At 38.4% G+C, this 17,160-nt stretch overlaps 1 protein-coding gene across 3 annotated transcripts in view; it reads left to right on the top strand.

Moving 5' to 3' along the window:
- Positions 1–11,357, top strand: part of sema5ba (sema domain, seven thrombospondin repeats (type 1 and type 1-like), transmembrane domain (TM) and short cytoplasmic domain, (semaphorin) 5Ba) — a 215,916-nt gene extending 204,559 nt beyond the window's left edge. For all 3 annotated transcript variants that reach the window (XM_036209693.1, XM_036209692.1, XM_024286265.2), the window contains 2 exons: positions 3,814–4,019; positions 8,261–11,357. In XM_036209693.1, coding sequence (XP_036065586.1) covers positions 3,814–4,019; positions 8,261–8,437 — 383 coding nt within the window. In that variant the 3' untranslated portion in view covers positions 8,438–11,357. The remainder of the gene's footprint in view (positions 1–3,813; positions 4,020–8,260) is intronic.
- The last annotated feature ends 5,803 nt before the right edge of the window (positions 11,358–17,160 follow it).

Genomic DNA, 17,160 nt, shown 5'->3' with positions numbered 1-17,160 from the left:
CAATAAATTATTTCCTTAATATGTTTTAGAAAATACCACATTTGTTAGATTTTGGCTGAAAATAAAGGACCAATGAGAATGATTTTAAAACAGATCAATGAATAATCAGAGTCTCATGGTATAAAAATACTCTTTTTTTCATATTAGAAAAGCTCCTTTTTTTGGGTGCATCATAAAATTAGTAATTTTCTGTTAGATACACTTCCAGTTCAAAGACTTCTTGACTTCTGCACATGTATGAATAATTTTGGAGATTAAATATTCTTTAAAAAAATAACTTAGTATATTGATGTAATGCAACTTGAACTTGTAATGTAAGTTTTTTTTTTTCTCGTTTAAATCAAACGTTGAAATCCTTTAGTGTGGACAACTAACATTTGGCAGTTTAAGAGATTTACCATAAACAAAATCTTTTTATCCAAAGTTTGAAGGTCTGCTCTATATTGCACCTGTTTATTTCTCAGAAAAAGTAAAAACTGGATTCTAAAAAGGCACATTCAACATGTTAATCCTGCAAACAAATGAGATATTCATCAGCTGTTAGTATCAAACATGTGGATGGCCTCTCGTTCTTTCACCACTCTGCTTGAAGTGTGCAGCTGAGGCTAATTATAAGGTGACTGTAACTCTGTGGCGTTGCTCTTACCTGCTCTGCTTTAATAGTTTGTGACACACTGACTCACAGCATCAAAGCAGAACCTGGGAGGTAGAAGTGACAGCAACAAGGACTGATTAGGTTAGCCTTACTCAGCACGTTCAACTACATCAACTACTGTGCTGACTCGTTGATTTTAAAAGCTGTCATCACTTTGTGCATTTTTTCTGTTCAGTGTCACTGACATGCCAGCAAGTTTTGTGTTTAATGGTAGTCATTGCGGTTGATAAATGAAACCAACACATGCTGTTCAACTAATACAGAATAAACACAGACCAGCTGTGGCTCCACGCTTACCTGCACCCTTCCACGTGGCTTCCTGAAGTGTTCCCAGAACATTGGCAAAGCCGTCTGAACCCTCAAGGGTTATAGGGAGTGTTTTCGGAAGTGTTGAGGATGTCCACAGGTTAAGGCAAACGAGTTGCAGACGATGCCAGGAAGTTCAATCTTGTTTTTTTTTTTTTCCTAAAGGTGCAAAACATGTTTGATGATGCAGATAGTGAGATGAACTCTGGAACAACCAGAGCTTTCTGAATGGATGCAGATTGAATCCATGTTGCCTACTGAATGATAGGTTTCTGAGTCTAATCAATCACATCAAGAGCTATTTTACATGAAAAACAAAAACTGAATCGGTTTTAAATAACAGTTGTATTTTCGTTAGTCTGTTTATTTGAGGTTAAAAAGTTGCCAATGACCTTTTTACCATATTTTCCACACTTCCCGGAAAAAAAAATGCACGATAAAGAAGGAAAAAAATTCGCACAGGAGTATAAGTCACACTATTGGGACACTATCTGATGTGGACCAGTTATTATCAAAATGTTTAGCCTCATCACAAGCATTCACTTTACATCTCATTTACAATCCATGGAAGACACACATGATGTTGAGAGATCAGGTTTATTTTAAAGAGTTCTATAAAAGCATACATGTTTTGGACGGTACTTCCCCTTCCTCTTCCTCCAGTTACAAATACTCTTATAGTGGTTTTAAGTAGGAAAATAGCAAATATACAAGCCTCTTTATTTTTTAAAAAAACATCACACCACTGTCCAAACTATGCAAAAAAAAAATGCAACTTATACTCCAAAAAGTACAGTAATAGTTACATCTGTTTATCATAAAAAGCCTGATCAATAATGTCCATAGGAACGCTCACTGATTGAACATCACATCGCTTTACACGGAAGTGAATAAGAGATTAAACTCATGATGGCAGCTGCTGGGGTGTGTGATGAATTAGATAGCAACTCCGGTAAGCTTTTTTTCTGTGTTAATGTAAAATAAATGAAAAATGAGGAAGAATCTAATGATTTGAAGGGTGTGCAGTGGAGTGTCACCTCATAGCAAGAGAAAAAACCTGTTTTATTGGTTTATTGATGACTCTAAATTATTCCTTGGGTGTGTCTGTCGGTGTGTGTCTGTGATGGACTGGTGAACTGTCCAGGGTGTACCCCACCTCTGCCCTAAAGTATCTGGGATCGGTTCCAGCACCCAATGTGACCCTGCACAGGACAAAACAGAAATGGAAGATGAATGGATGCAAGGATTGGAACGAAAATGACAGGATCCATTTTATAATGTCAGAGTAGTAGCTGCGATGTCCTAGAGGGGAAAACTGGCAAACCGCTGAGCGGGTCATGAGAAGTCAAGCCTAAATAATGGACATGAGAAACTTCTAGGCCCTAATGTGGCAGATAGGCTTCTGTAAAGAAAAAACAGCTGTTACTGGATTTAGGAAAGGAGGCAAAAGAAGAGACAAGTCATATTAGGACGCCTGATCACTATAGTCACAGATCTGCATGTGAAACCAACCCTTAAACTACATTGAACATTTGCTGAACGTTCAAGAACGCGTTGAACACAAGTTCTTGCATATTGTGTTCACACTTGACTGGTGCTACAGGTACTACAGTTAGAACAGGCTTGTGCCAAGGGGTGCAAATCTCTCAAATCTTGCTCCAGGCTTTTTCTTTCACAGCTCTATTCCAATATAGTTCATAGAATTCTGGCGGGCCCCAAACTGCAATCATTAATCTCTCCTCCATGTTCAATTTCCAAACAGTTGGCACTTCTGATACTTAAAAAGATGCAAACTAAACGTCACTATCAAATCTCAGTCCCTCATTGGTCAAAGTTCAACTGGTTTAACTTTAAAAACACATTCAATGGCAGAATACTATGTGCATAGAGCACCAAAACTCAATCTAAAACATGCGTAGCAAGAATTTTAAATGTGAAAGCCCATATGTTTCATTTGCCTAGACTTTTTATTGGAAGTGGCCACTTGAACGCACGTTTCCAAGGCCTGTGGAAACGTAGCATAAAGAACCACAGGACTCTATTGTGGCTGCAATGCTGTAGGTTGAACAGCCCCCCCACCATTTAACTGATCAGTGGTTTGACTTGCAGACTTTGTAGTTTGTAGATCCTTAACCCTAAATTATCACAAAATTACCAAAAGTATTTCAGCCATTGTGGATAAAAATGACAAACATTATATAATGTAATATAACAGTGACAATCCTTTTGAAAACGCTCACTTCTGTGCTTGGACTTGCCCATGAAAAACGTTTAAGGTCACTACAGGGTGATGCATATTTCCTTGCAAAGACGAGGACATTTTAATGACTTATTTTGCTGTATTCTTGAGTTCTTGACCAAACTCACCTTCAGTAATTCACTTTCTCCTCCAAAATTTAAGATGAAAAGAGAAACTTTAAATAAATATTCATAAATCCTACACACACCATTGAGATATCCAATGTTAAAATGTCTGTTAAACTCTAAATTTGCAAAGGAATAAAGTCACAAAGAAGAGTCGTACATGTTTGAACTGATTTGCGCAAAATGTTTCTGAATTTCATGTCAAGAAACTCTTAAAGATCTTAGAAGGGAAATAAGTCAAGAACTTAGAATAAAAAGAAAAGAATTGTTACTGCACACAAAGGTACTTTCAGGGTCACTGAGGGCAAAGATGTATTGAACAGATTTGAGTCTCTTGACCATGAAAGCTAAGTTATCACTAACTCATTGTAACTCGCTACAGGCAAGCATTGGAAAACACATACATTTTAGAGTCCATTGGCTTTGATTTGTTTTTATTAATAATGTGATAACTGGTTGCTTGACACAGTTTCCTTTTTTTCTTCCAGCCTTCACCTCCATCCACCTAATCGCCACCGGTGTTTCCTGCTTTCTTGGAGCGGGGTTGCTGTCCTTCCTTATCTATGTGTACTGTCAACGTTTCCACAAGCCATCACAAGAGTCAGCGGTCATCCATCCCACCACCCCCAACCACCTGAACTACAAGGGCAACACCACACCAAAGAATGAGAAGTACACGCCTATGGAGTTTAAGGTATGGACGAATACTAAACAATAACTTTAGTACCAAAGATATTTTTTTCCCAGCATTACTAAAATTCACACAATGATTCAGGGGCAGCAAATGTGATTCATGTCGCATTCAGAGCTTTTATTCATTCGTTTATCTAAATAGGCCACCAACAACTGAAGATAAATTGCTATTCTTCTTTGCACCCCGCTTTTAAACCGAACCTATAATGAAAGCTTTAAGCCTTTATTATTGCGCACAAACCTACTTCTTATGACTGGTCCTCATTAACTTTAAAAAGCATTAGTAAGCCCTGCACCTCCCACAGCTATCTGTCTACTGTGCATTCACATTTACAGCCAGTCAAGACGCTCCTCTCACTTCAAGTTTATAAACGAATGCAACTTGGTTTCCCATCTCAGCAGTTCATCATTACTGCCTATTGATAGTATTGATTTTTTTACTGTATTTTGTAAAATGTAAAAATTGGTTGTAGGAGTGAGTAATTATGGATGTAAGTTAGTCTCATAATTACCATAATCACCTTTATGCTGTCAACTCTTCGGAGATCCACAATCTTTGCATCCAAATGTTTATGCGATATTTTGTTTGAGAACATTAGAATTCTTGTGTTGTGAAAAATGTCCTAAAAACAGCACAATGGTCATGTGACACTAAAAGCACATTCTTGAATGTGTTTTTTTCAAATTGTGTTAACACTGGATTGGTGCTACTGGATTCTATTGCATGTATCTGCAGTTGGAAGACGCTTGGTGTGAAATGTCAAATTGGTGCAAATCTCACGAATCTTGCCCCAGACTTTTTCTTTCAGAGCTCTATTCCGAAATATGAAAGACTTATTGTCACATAATTCCAGTTGGGCACAAACCGCAATCACTCATTTCTCCTCCAAGGTCAATTTGGTTAGCATCCATACTTCAGTTCCAAAGCCAAGTCCCTGATTGGTTAAAGTTCGACCTGGTTTAACTTTCAACCCATGTTCAATGGACGGGCTTTTGCACATATAGTCCAAAAATAGTTTTAGATACTTGCGTAAAAACTTGTGTCGCAGCACAACTGTGCGGTGTGAATGTAGCTTTACAGGGCATCGGTTGATATTTCCATCAGCTCACATGAGATCCAGTCACTTAGCTTATTTGCCACGTCTCTTAGCTAACCTGAATTCTCCTTCAGAAGTCTTCAACTTTTTAAGTCCAGCTGCTCCGAGTAGCAAAATCCATCACATCTATTTATTGTGTTATTCTTTTATGTTGAAAAAAATGCTTTTTCAAGCAAACAAGTAAGACGATTGTGCCAAGATTGCTATAGGAGGAAGGAAAGATTCTGTTAAAGAAGGGACTGATGGCATACACATAAAAGCTAATTAAAACTGTAAACACGCCTTCCGTAATGCATTTTCTAGTGGCCATTTCCAATAAAATAATCTAAGCAAACTCACCTCTCAGGCTTTTGTGTTCAAAACCTTTGCATTTACACATAGCCACACACATTTTTAGAACCGTTTTTGGGCTCTAAGTACTTTAATCAACCAAGGACTTGAAACTCACCAAGTGTAGCTGGTTTTTCTGGTGAACCCAGACATGACGTCTTTGTTTATTTTTCGGATAAAGAAAAGCCAAGGTCACTTTTCTGACTTGATTGTAATCTATATTTGCCATTAAAAGGATGAAAGCGATAAACCCAACCTTTTCAGTTTTGTGCCCAATTTGCAAGATTTACACCACTTTGACTTTTTGCACCAAGCCTCTTTCAGCTGGTGGACATGCGCTTGTAAACATTAGAAAAAGAAAAAGAAGAAGAGAACCTCCCTGCTTGTGCAGTGTGAACTTTATGTCCAAATTCCCTAACTACACCCTAACCCCTAAAAGACTATAGTGGGAGACTAGTATCCTGGATTTTAGTGCATTTTGGACACCATGGTCGCTCATATGCTCACTACTTTTTTTTTACAGCAAAAGTGACATCACCAATTTGCTGAAGTAAAACCTAAAAAATATGAGCATTTTATGAATATTTTTTTAAATGACTCCACTGTTTTCTGATGATGAAAACCCTGACGATTCATCATAAAATTCATTTTTGAAATGGCAAATTGTTTAAATGCAATGCATTGTGGTTGATATTTGCCAATCTAGGGGGCATTGATGCACATTAGAGGCTTCTGGGAAATTTTGGGCATCTGGATTTTTGAACTGTAGATTCAGACACCCCCCAAAAAAATAGGGAATTCCCTATATAGTGCTCCAAAAAGTGAGTAGTTAGGGAATTCAGACACGATAAAGCCTAAAAAGCTGTATATTACTAACATTAGTGTATCGCTCTTTCTTTTTCCTAACTAAGTCGAGTTTGTTTTCCTACTTCTTTTTAATGAACAGATGTTTTGTCTGAAACACACCACTGTGTGACAGTCTGGATTGATCCTAAAGGTTTTCCTTCAGCCAAATTACAGTCACATGGTGCCAAAGTACAGTTCTCTATCTTTGTGATGCTTGTCTTCACCCTTGTAGCTGTGGTGGTGTGAACGTGGCGCTGACGACCTTTGTGGTGCAGAGAGGCTGAACTCATTATCTTTAATGATCGCAGAGGGTGGTCAGACCCGGCTCGATGTGCCAGTGATGTTTCCGTGTAGCACAACAGCACTCCTGTGCGATATGTTCCCTTTTCTTCAGGCCAATTTAAGTTGCCTGGAAGTATATTTCACTGACTCTAACCTGATTATCTCCCTGCCTTGGTCCCCGGAGCTTTTCAGATGGATTACATTAGTCTAATGCTTCCTGTGGAATGTGTTTCACCTTACGCTCAGCTTTACTACAGACTTGCCAACAGCATTTCAATAAAAGCGCTGGTTTTGCATTTGTTTTCCTTTTTTACTTCAACTCCAGTAAATTGATGTCATTCTGTGCATTAAAATACTACAGAGACCTGACAAATTCAATCTATTAAAATTTGTCTGCAACATTTATAAATACATATGCACAAACAGTGTCAAGGTTCCTTATATTTTATTTACCTGAAGACAAGAATCGCTTCAGTCTGCTGTCTAAACACAACAAAAATTTATTGCACTGCCTACATAAACAAAGTCCCTAAATGGATACATGTTTTGCACAAAGATGACTGCATTTATTGTACTGTAAACACAGTTTTGTTCAAAATGTAGTTTGTAATTTCTTTTACTGATTTTTTTTAAAGTTACATCTGTTTGAGTAGATGATAATTTTAGAAACCAGATACAACGTTCCATTGTTATCCCAGGGATTAAATTCTGAAAGTAACCTGCGCAAAGTAGAATTATTAATGTTTTTAGGCTCAATATAAACATTATAAACACTTTGTTCAAACAGACAAGAACACTTACATACTATTTACTCTTTACTCTAACAGTTCTGACTTTTGCTGAAAAGTAATCTAAAATGAACACAAGTGTGATCAAATGTTTATGTAAATGTGGCATGATGAAGGCATTCTGTACAGGACACACAGCACAGAGAAGGTTGATACAGCCAATCGTAACGCAGAACTGCGTGGTTATGATACAGTGAGAGAACTCTGTATTCACTGCTGAGCAGATATTTCTTTAAGAATTTTTTTTTAAATAAACAAAATTTATAAGAGATAGGATCAGGCCCAGCTCTGGGCTGCATGGCCCAGAGCTTTGGTGCTGACTGACTGCACCACCATTCAGACAGTGTTTAGGAGGAAAGCGAGGGGGAGTGAGTTTCCAAGCAATTTAATGTAAGTACAACAGACAAACCTCTGCTTTGAACCGTGTTTGCTCCTTTTCCCTTTTTCATCCTTGAAGTTTTGAAGAAGCACTAACAGCGGAAACATAGCACAGACCTCTCCTGCCCCAACCTAGCTTAGACAGCAGCAGAGACAGGAAGGGAGGGACATCAAACTTTTGTTATTTTATTTACATTTTTTAATTATTACGATTTTATTTCTAAATGAAATGATTGGTGTGTCAAACTGTTTAAAGAAAAAAAATATTAAACAATCAAAAAAATTATAATAATATATAACCATTGCTTATTTGGCGCCCCCTCCAGCAGATGACGCCCTAGGCGACCGCCTAGGTCGTCTATGCCTAGGGCTGGCCCTGGATAAGATGAGAAAAGGTCTTACTTTTTTAAGGTAAAGGGGGTTTTGTAGTATCTGTGGATAATAAATAAAGGTATACTTTAAAGTTTGACATACTTTGTTACTGTTACATAAAAAGCTTTTTTCTTGATGTCTCATTCCAGACATTGAACAAGAACAACCTGCTTCCAGATGAAAGATCCAACTTGTACCCGACGCCCCTCCAGCAGACCAACGTCTACACCACCACCTACTATCCCACGACGCTCGGAAAGTTCGACTACCAACCAAACTCCTCCCCTTCGCCGTGCAGAACCTACAACAACAGTAACAACAGCTGAGACACAGCCCACGGACAACTCTTTGTTCCCCTACCCCAGAAGGACACTGCCCACTGCCATGTTGGCTGAAGCAACATCCACTGAAGTGTTTTTCTCAGAGCTTGGCTAGGATTCTTTGTGCACCATCGCTCTTCTCCTCGCTCCCAGTGTCCTCTGCATGGTGGGGTTTGTGATTTCAGTGGAACTTTTCCATCAGAAGATGTGGCTTTGGAGGACAGTGTAAAGCCCACGTTAGTCAGCCAGTTGGGGGTTTGTTTGGTTTTTAAAGAGCCCGACTGGATTAAGCTGTGTCAACTCGCTGCTTTAGATTGGAAACAAGTGGAAAGAGCTGGAGGAGAACACACTGACTGTCGGGATTGTTGTGACTGCTGGTGCCGGCTGATCTGAATAAGACATGAAACACTTTTTCTCTGGGTTTGACTCACTGTTGTACGCCTCATTCCACATTCTCCGCCTGTAACAAGCTTGTGTTCCTGCGCAACACAAACAGCTACAGAGGACGAAGCCTCACATGGTCGTGTCCTGCCGCACAGCACAGAGGAAGGCAACAACAACAAAAGAGGAAATGCAATGAGCTCAATGATTAGATAAATTACAGATCTGTATCGGCTCGGTTGTTTGGGGGGGATGCACTCCTTTTATTGTTGGGATTTCACGAGACAGGAAAGATAAGAACTTTGAAGTTGATTGAGGTTTTGTACTAAAAAAAGTAAGAACAAAACAGCGTCACCCTCAGCTGAGGAGAAATCTCATCTCCACTCGAGGCTCACGCCTTTTGTTAACGAGGACTCACGAGGTCAAAGCGAGGAGTGTGGGGAGCATTCTGAAAGCTTTGGGAAAGCCAAGGTTGCCTGTACCCAATGGAGGGCAGGGGTGATTATTCCTTTGATTTTTCTATATCTTCTCTTTTTTTTTTCTTTGCAAGAACAACAATAACTTCTGGAAGAGAATTAATTGATTCTCCAATTAATTCTTCATTGAAGGACTGCAGTTCTACTGAGTGCTAATTAACGTGGCGGCCATATCAAATATGGCTGCGGTTCTAGAAAGTGGGTTTTCTATGAAAGTAGAATAAGCTAGCAAAGAAGCACTTGTCCTTTTTTGATTTTTAAATATTGTTTTAAGATGTTGATTGATTTATGCTCCAATGAGCTGTAGCATAGGAGGAAATATTTTTGTTAAAAAAATGTAACAGATTTTAGCTTTTTTTTCACTTCACTGAAGGGTTATACATTTCTAATCTTCATTACGTGAAATATTCTAAATTAAATCATGATTTTTAATGTTTTGGAGCTTGTTGAGTTTTTTTTTTTTTGTTTTTTTGTTTTTGCCTACAAATACTAACAACACAACCCCTTTGCCCAAACTTAAAGAAAAAATCGAACTATGCTTGCCTAGAAGTTTGTCCGTTAAAAAAATGTAAAAAATGAACGCATGAATGTGTGAATGTGTGTAGGTGAAAGCACATGTGTGCCAGAACAAAGAAAACAGGGGAGGAGTGGTTGTATTTTGTATAATGTAAATGCTTTCATACATATGACTGAGTTTTGGTTTTGTGGTTCCCTCTTTAAGAATTTTTCTTGTTTGCTTTTCTCTATTGTGTACTGTGGCCCTGAAGGGCAAATCACTCAACGCAAAAATAACACAAGTAAAAAAGCAAAAAAAATATTAAAAAGAAAACAATATTACATTTTTATAAACAAATTCCAGACAGCAAAGGAAAAAAAACAGAAGTACTGGAAAGATAAGTAGCTATTATGAGGCATCGCTGATTGGATGATGTTTGGCCATAATTTTGACTAAAAGCTGTTTGATATGAATCAATACTGGATACTAGTACATGTCTTTTCCAGTTTATCATTGTGTTCCTTTTTTTACATTTTGCTTTCTGAAAAATACTTTTGTTTTCGGAAATGTTTTGATTTTAGGTTCAATGAAGTTTAAGTTTAATTTATATGGCGCCTTAAAATGACCTCGATCAAAACAAGGCGCCGTAGCTTAAAAGTTTTAAAAAACAATAAAAACAACTGCAAGTTTTTGTTTTTTACGTTTCAGTTTCTGGAGTTTTGTTTTATTTTCCTAAAATGCAATGCTGTTTTTTAAATATTTTATTTGCGTCGATTGATTGGCTGGTGAGATTTGAACTTCAAGGCCACCGTAGTTGTAGAATCACAAGATAAATCATCACCTCTTTCTCAGCGCTGACATTATTTATAGTCAGTTTGAATTGTAAAGGGCATTTTCACTGTTATATTTTATCATACTTTCCTGATAGACGAGTTCTAACCCGACTTTTGAGTTCAGCTAAGTGTACACGCACAACACGAGAGCTCTATTTGTACATAGAAGCAGCAGCTTTCAGCCCATTCAGCGTTCTCGACGAGGAATGTGTAAATGTATCTGTATATTGTACAGTTAACACTGTTTGTTTAAAAAAAGAAGAAGAAAAAAAAGAAAAGCCTTACAGTTGTTTAAAAAAAAAAAAAGTGCATCAGCTAAGTAAACAGCAAACCGAGAGGATTGTCTGGACAAAGCTTCACAACGTGACTCACCGCCTGTTGACAACAACCTGCAGCTGATCAAACACCATGTTTCCAGAGAGCTGGAACCAAGACGGACAATAACTTTGTGAAGCATTATTGACCCCATTATACAATTTAAACTAGCAAACAGTGGTTAAGTGGAATTCGTTTTCTAAATCAAGCCCCTGCTAGCCTGGTTAAAACCCTCCCTTCATTTCATTGGTAACTCCACTCTGTACCCTGCAACGTGAGGCCCTTCTATGCAACTTACCAGGTGTACTGTTAGACCTGTCATGTAGACTATAATCACTGCCTTTTAGACACTGTGAATTTTTTGTACTCTATATTTTTGTATATTGTACATTAAAAGAGACAATAAACCTTAATGCAAACATGAACGATTGGCCGGTGAGCCTTGACTGATGGAAACTGTTAGACTTTAAAGGGATGAGGTTTAAAGGTATTCAATAAAACAGTTGTGTTGGTAAAGGTATTGATCACATAATCTGGTTTTCTAACAGATTTCTGCTGATAGTGTCAAACTGTCATTTCTTTATCTACTGCTGTTTAACTGAACACCTCCATTGATGTGCTGCCATGATGTTAATAAGCAGTCAGGCTCAGTTCTTTGCACACATTTCCTTGAATTTTGACCTGCAACCATTAACTGTATAAGAGAACTGGACCGAGTGGGTGTGATTTCATCCATGGAAAATGGCTCAACTTCTAGCTCAACCTTCGATCAAATGAAGTCAATTTGCAATTTTTTTGTGATGCAGATGTTGTCATACTGGAGCCAGAAAAGGTCACTAAGCAATCCTAATTGGTCTGAGTTATTGTTTCTATGGCAACCACTTTCACCAATCAGGGGGGAACTTGTTGGAAGTCCACCCCCCTACCACGTAATCTGTCAGGAGAATCTGTCAATCAAACGTTTCAAATGCTGAACCTGAGACCACATACTTTTATTGTGGCACCTGATTGGCCAGTTTATAAATTGAATAACTTGTACTACAGAAAAAATGTTGTGAAAAAAATAGGGTTAGCAAGAACATGTTAAAAAAGGTATCAGAGTAAGAATGTTTATTCTAAGAAATAAAATCTCTTTATTCTAGTCTTTGGGATTTTGGCTTCTTGGAGCTAGCAGGTACTTCCTGTTTGGAACACAAAGGGGGAGGGGCCACTTACTCCAGTTCTCAAATACAGTCATTATTCCCAACACACTCACCCATCCTGATGACCATTGTCAACCAGGGTTAGCCCTAACCCAAAGATGGGTTGTTTTTTTCACTGATATTTTGTAGAAACGACTCTAAAACCTCGTTTCCACTGAGAAGTCCGGTACAGTAAGGAGAAGTACGGGACGATCCAGTTAATTCTGATGAGCATTTCCACTCAGTTAAGCTTCGCTTATGCATGGTGTAGACCGCTAGCGTGTCATTGTGTTGTTGTAGTGCAATGAATAGAAAAGCAACAACAATAGAGGTCATCCAGCAGCTCTTCTTTCTCTTGCTCTAGTTTTTGTACATCGTGTATAACGGGAATGTAATGTTGTTTGAAAGAAGATTGCGGACGGCTAGATGAATACGACTGTAAATAGGAACACGGAAATGCTAGATTAGCGCTATATTGGTGCTTTCTAATGTCGTCATATTTCTGCTAATCAATGGGTGGCTACAGCGGCTCCACCCCAACTGTCTAGCTCTATTTTCTATGGACCTTTGGAGGGGGGCCTTCGAGAGGTATGGGTTGGAACTGTTTAATGGTTCATTTTACAATAGAAACGCTCAAAATGCCAGACCGTACCAGACTGCCCAGTGGGACCATGGTTCAGGAGGCACTGTTAAAAATTAAATGGTTTCTTCAGATATAGACAATAACTGTTGCACACATATATAAGTGTGGGACAACTATTAGCCAAACTCCAACTTTCTAGAAAATAACTCAAACCAGGAAATACTAGATGTTCCAATTCCTTAGAAACCACTGGAGGTTGATGTCGGATGGAAGTATCCACCAAAAATAAGCACTCGTACACCATGAGTTAAAACGTTTTGGGTGTTTATTGTTTTACTTTTTTTTTTCTTTGTAGGGTAATACGAGTTTTTCATTGGTTTATTGGATGTAAATTTCTGCATGATTGTCAGGTAGGTGAGTTGAACAGAACCTAAAACTTTGCGTTGTCCTACCCAATTACCAATTTTTAAAATGTCAGTACGGGTGTAAAAATTCATTTTCATCATGATTTGATACATATTCTAATTTGTGATTGATGATACATTTCACAGTCGATAGTGGTTCCTTTTGAACGATCCGATTCGATCCGATTCACTGACTGAAATCCATCCGGGACATCTTTAGCAAAAATTCACATTATTTTCTGCCATCACATATGTGTTGTCTGCTGTTATGTCACTTGGTCGTTTTTATGTTACAGTAAAATAAACCTAGTGCACCTCAATCCAAACAGTATTTTCAAATATCAATTTTAATCTAGTATTTAATTTTGCAACAATTTAATCAATAGTTTGATTTAATTAGCAGTTTTCCTCAGACTGATCGAACTGGTTGGATTGTAGGAATTTAAATCAATTCAGCGATTAGATAACTGTTCCATCCCTGGTGGGCGGAGTTAAAGCTGATCGATGTACTCCAAGACTTATTTTTGCAAACAGTATTCAATGGGTGACATCATTGTCCATCCAGTCTACCTACACTATGTTCATACCACTATGGGTGTACACCCAGTAAAAGTTCAAAGTGTAATCATTGCTGATTTTAGTCCCTTCAAAAAGAATAAGTGCACGTTGCCATTTGAAGGTTTCTACTGTTTGGATGTAGATCCCAGAATGACTGAGATTGCTTTAAATTCTGAGATGAGGGCCATCACTGGCCGCTGAGGGCTCTGCAGGACCTCTGACTCCACAGCCCAGAGTGTGACACTCTGTCATGTGAAAGGGAACAATGAAATGAATTCTTCAACTCGGGCGCTCGGCCTTACTCAGCTGCCGCTGAAAACACATTCAGAGACCCTCAGAGATGCATCCTTTGCCTTTCATCTCCACAACAAATGACTGCAGCTCTGAAATTCTTCGCCGTATGAAAAGAGAGGAGATGGATGAAACAAATGAGCCGAGTAGTCAGGGTGTGTCCAGCAGAGTGCCAGTGGATCACTGCTGGTGCCAGTGGCTTTGACACAGTACTTTATCATCACACCACAAGGCTTCTGTTGTTGCGCAGAAAATCAAGATCAAAGCCTGAGAGCAGCCTCTTCCACGCAAAGACACTAAATAAAACCATTTTATTGGATATAGCCCACACATAAATAATAGATCTCTGTTTGTGTTTCTCCAGAAGACAACTATATCACCGAATGTCAGAACAAAGCAGCCCACTCTTCATATCTCCAAGTGCATAAACACCCAAGCTCTGGAGATCTTCTGTCATCCTAATTTGGTTCAGAGCGTCCAAAGCTGTACCTCTGAATTAGAACTGCCTCTCTCCACCTTTACTAATGACCACAGTGAAGGCATTCATCAGCTGGCATTCTGCTGAGAGGAGGATGTAGAGATGCAGGATGCTGCTCTGGCAGAGGAAGGATCAGAGGCAGAAGAGATGAGGAGGACTTGACTTCATCATTCATAACATTAAGGAGAGGGGAGGGAACTACAAGCCTGATGTTTGGTTTGTTAAAACAGATGATGCAGCAAAAGGGGAAAAGTCAGCGTCTTTGAATAAAGGAGGACAACAGACATTCGTCATCATCATTTATGATGAAGAATCTCCTAATCAAAGATTAATGAAGGACTGGAAGCATCTGATATGACATTTGTGTTGCTATAAAAAATGGATATGACTAAACCCTGTTACACAACATTACAAACATCCATTAATAACAGCTCAGTGGCCTGGTGGTAGAGTGTCTGCCCTGAGACTGGAAGGTTGTGAGTTCAAATCCATGCCAAAGTATGCATCCATGCTATTTAGGGGTTGGATTGGGGGGTTTAAACCACCAAATTCCTGAATGTGGCTGTGTCTGCAACTCACAGGGGATGAAAAGCAATTTTCACGCATCAACTGTAGGCATGTAGCAACTAATGAGAGTTTATTAAATAGATTTAAAAATAAAAATGGTTTGACACCATTTGGTTGAGGATTAAAAATCATAATATTTAATTTTAAATGTGCCAGATTATCATATAAAAATACAACCTAAACGATTAAAAGAAAAAAAAATATTTTTCTAACATACCAAAGTAAATCAGCTTACTATAGTTTAACTAACAATCTCACTCTTTAGGGTTAAAGCTTGTATGTTAATCATGATTACTCCTTTTTCAAATGGTGCAGAACTGTTAAGTGCATCTGTGCTGCAGTTTCCTAAAAATCTCCTCTAATGGACGAGTGCTGCAGTAACTGATCGTGAGACGTTCACTCTGTTGTCAGGCTCAGAGTGAACAGCCCGTTGTTTGATGGCTGCTTTGAAACATCCTGTGAGGATGCAGAGACATGGTCTCACTCAGGAAGGGCAAATCATCGCCTGACGTTTGAGTCCAACAATGCTGCAGCCTGTGAGGATGAAGTAAAGCTAACTCCATCTGACATTGCAGCACATCTTTAAACGGTAAATATTTTGTGTTTTTTTTCTGATGGGATTTATTAACTGATTATTATTCCAGGGACCGTTCATTTGGCAGAGCTTGAAGAAAATTAATTGAACTGGAGTTAAAGTCAAGGTGAGATAAAAAGGCTTTTGAAACAATGATCTTTTTAAAGTAATTTTGTTTTGCTTATTTCTCCAACAAATTCACTCTTTACTCAATCTTTCTTTTAGCCAAAAGACATATTGTAACCAAAAACCCAAAAGGCAAAAACAAATGAATTAATAAATCCTAAAACAATTAACTGTGCTTAAAAAAATCCATCATATATAAATGGGATAAAGTTTATCTTAACCCTTTAATGCCTAAATTTGCTTCCAGCTATAATAAAGTTTTTTTAAAAATCAGTTGTGCTTCCTTTATAAAACCTTCTGTGAGGAACCCAGTTTTATCTCGACTCTCATGTCAAATTACTTGTTGATTGTTGTTTAAAAAACATGCCCAGACTGAGCTCAACTGTGTCTCATTCCAAAATGGAGATGCTCTTCCGTGTTTTTATTTCTTCTCATCTTCATTACTGCAGCTCCATCTTCACGTCTGCAGAAAATCTCTCCAGGTTGTCCAGAATGCTGCTGCAAGGCCTTTAACCAGATTGTCCAAGTATTCACACGCCACGCCGTTACTAATCCTGCTGCACTGGCTCCCCATCTGTGTCCGAGTGCATCTTAAAATCCTGGTTTTAACATTTAGAGCTCTTAATAACCAATCACCGTCTATATAGAAGACCTTGTGCGGGATCATGTGACCAGTGTCTGCTGGGTGTTAATAGAACCTGGTTAAAAACTAAAAGTGACAGAGCCTTTGCAGCAGTGGCTCCTCTCTGCCTCAGATACATAGACTCAGTGTTTTCTTTTAAAAAGCAGCTAAAACATCATTTTTACTGTGAAGCACTTTGTGATCTTCATCTTGAAAGGCTCTATATGAATAAAGTTTATTAACATTATTATTTTGCTTTAAAGATGCTAATTTCAGAGCTAAAGTCGTTTGATGTGTTTTTGGGGCTTAAATCACAAAAGTTACAGCCAGATCAAGTGTATTTTCTCACAAACGTGGATGAAATTCTGTCTAGTTTTCCATTTTTTATGTTTTTTGGCTATTTTTGCTGATTTAAATGACAAGCTACCCAGTAAATCTCTCGATAAAGCTGGTTTTCGTCCAGATGAAGGTTAAAGGTGAGGTGAGTAACTTCAATAGGAAGCCGTCGTTGGGATGCAAATGAATCATCAGGGAATCCCCTCTGAGTCACGGGCTCTTTCTTCTTCTAAAGCCTTCCAAACACTTGAGTCATCCTTGAGTTTCTGCCATGTGAGATGGACAGGAAGAGGATCCCATTTATCTGTCTCGCCAAACCATGAGATGGCTTAACTCAAACAGGATTTATTCTTTTGTTAAATTTAAATTACAAAGAAAACAAATGAGGATTATTTAATCATCAACTATCCTGCTTGATCAGCTTGTTTTAACATTTCCTGATAACAGCTAGGAAACGTGTCTCTGATGCCCTCCTTTGAAAGCAGCAGGTGATGCAGCTGAAGAAGTT

This window comes from Oryzias melastigma, linkage group LG21, assembly GCF_002922805.2.
Source record: "Oryzias melastigma strain HK-1 linkage group LG21, ASM292280v2, whole genome shotgun sequence".
NCBI lineage: Eukaryota > Metazoa > Chordata > Actinopteri > Beloniformes > Adrianichthyidae > Oryzias > Oryzias melastigma.
Note: the sequence above shows the minus strand (reverse complement) of the source record. Positions and strands in the feature narration are given on the sequence as shown.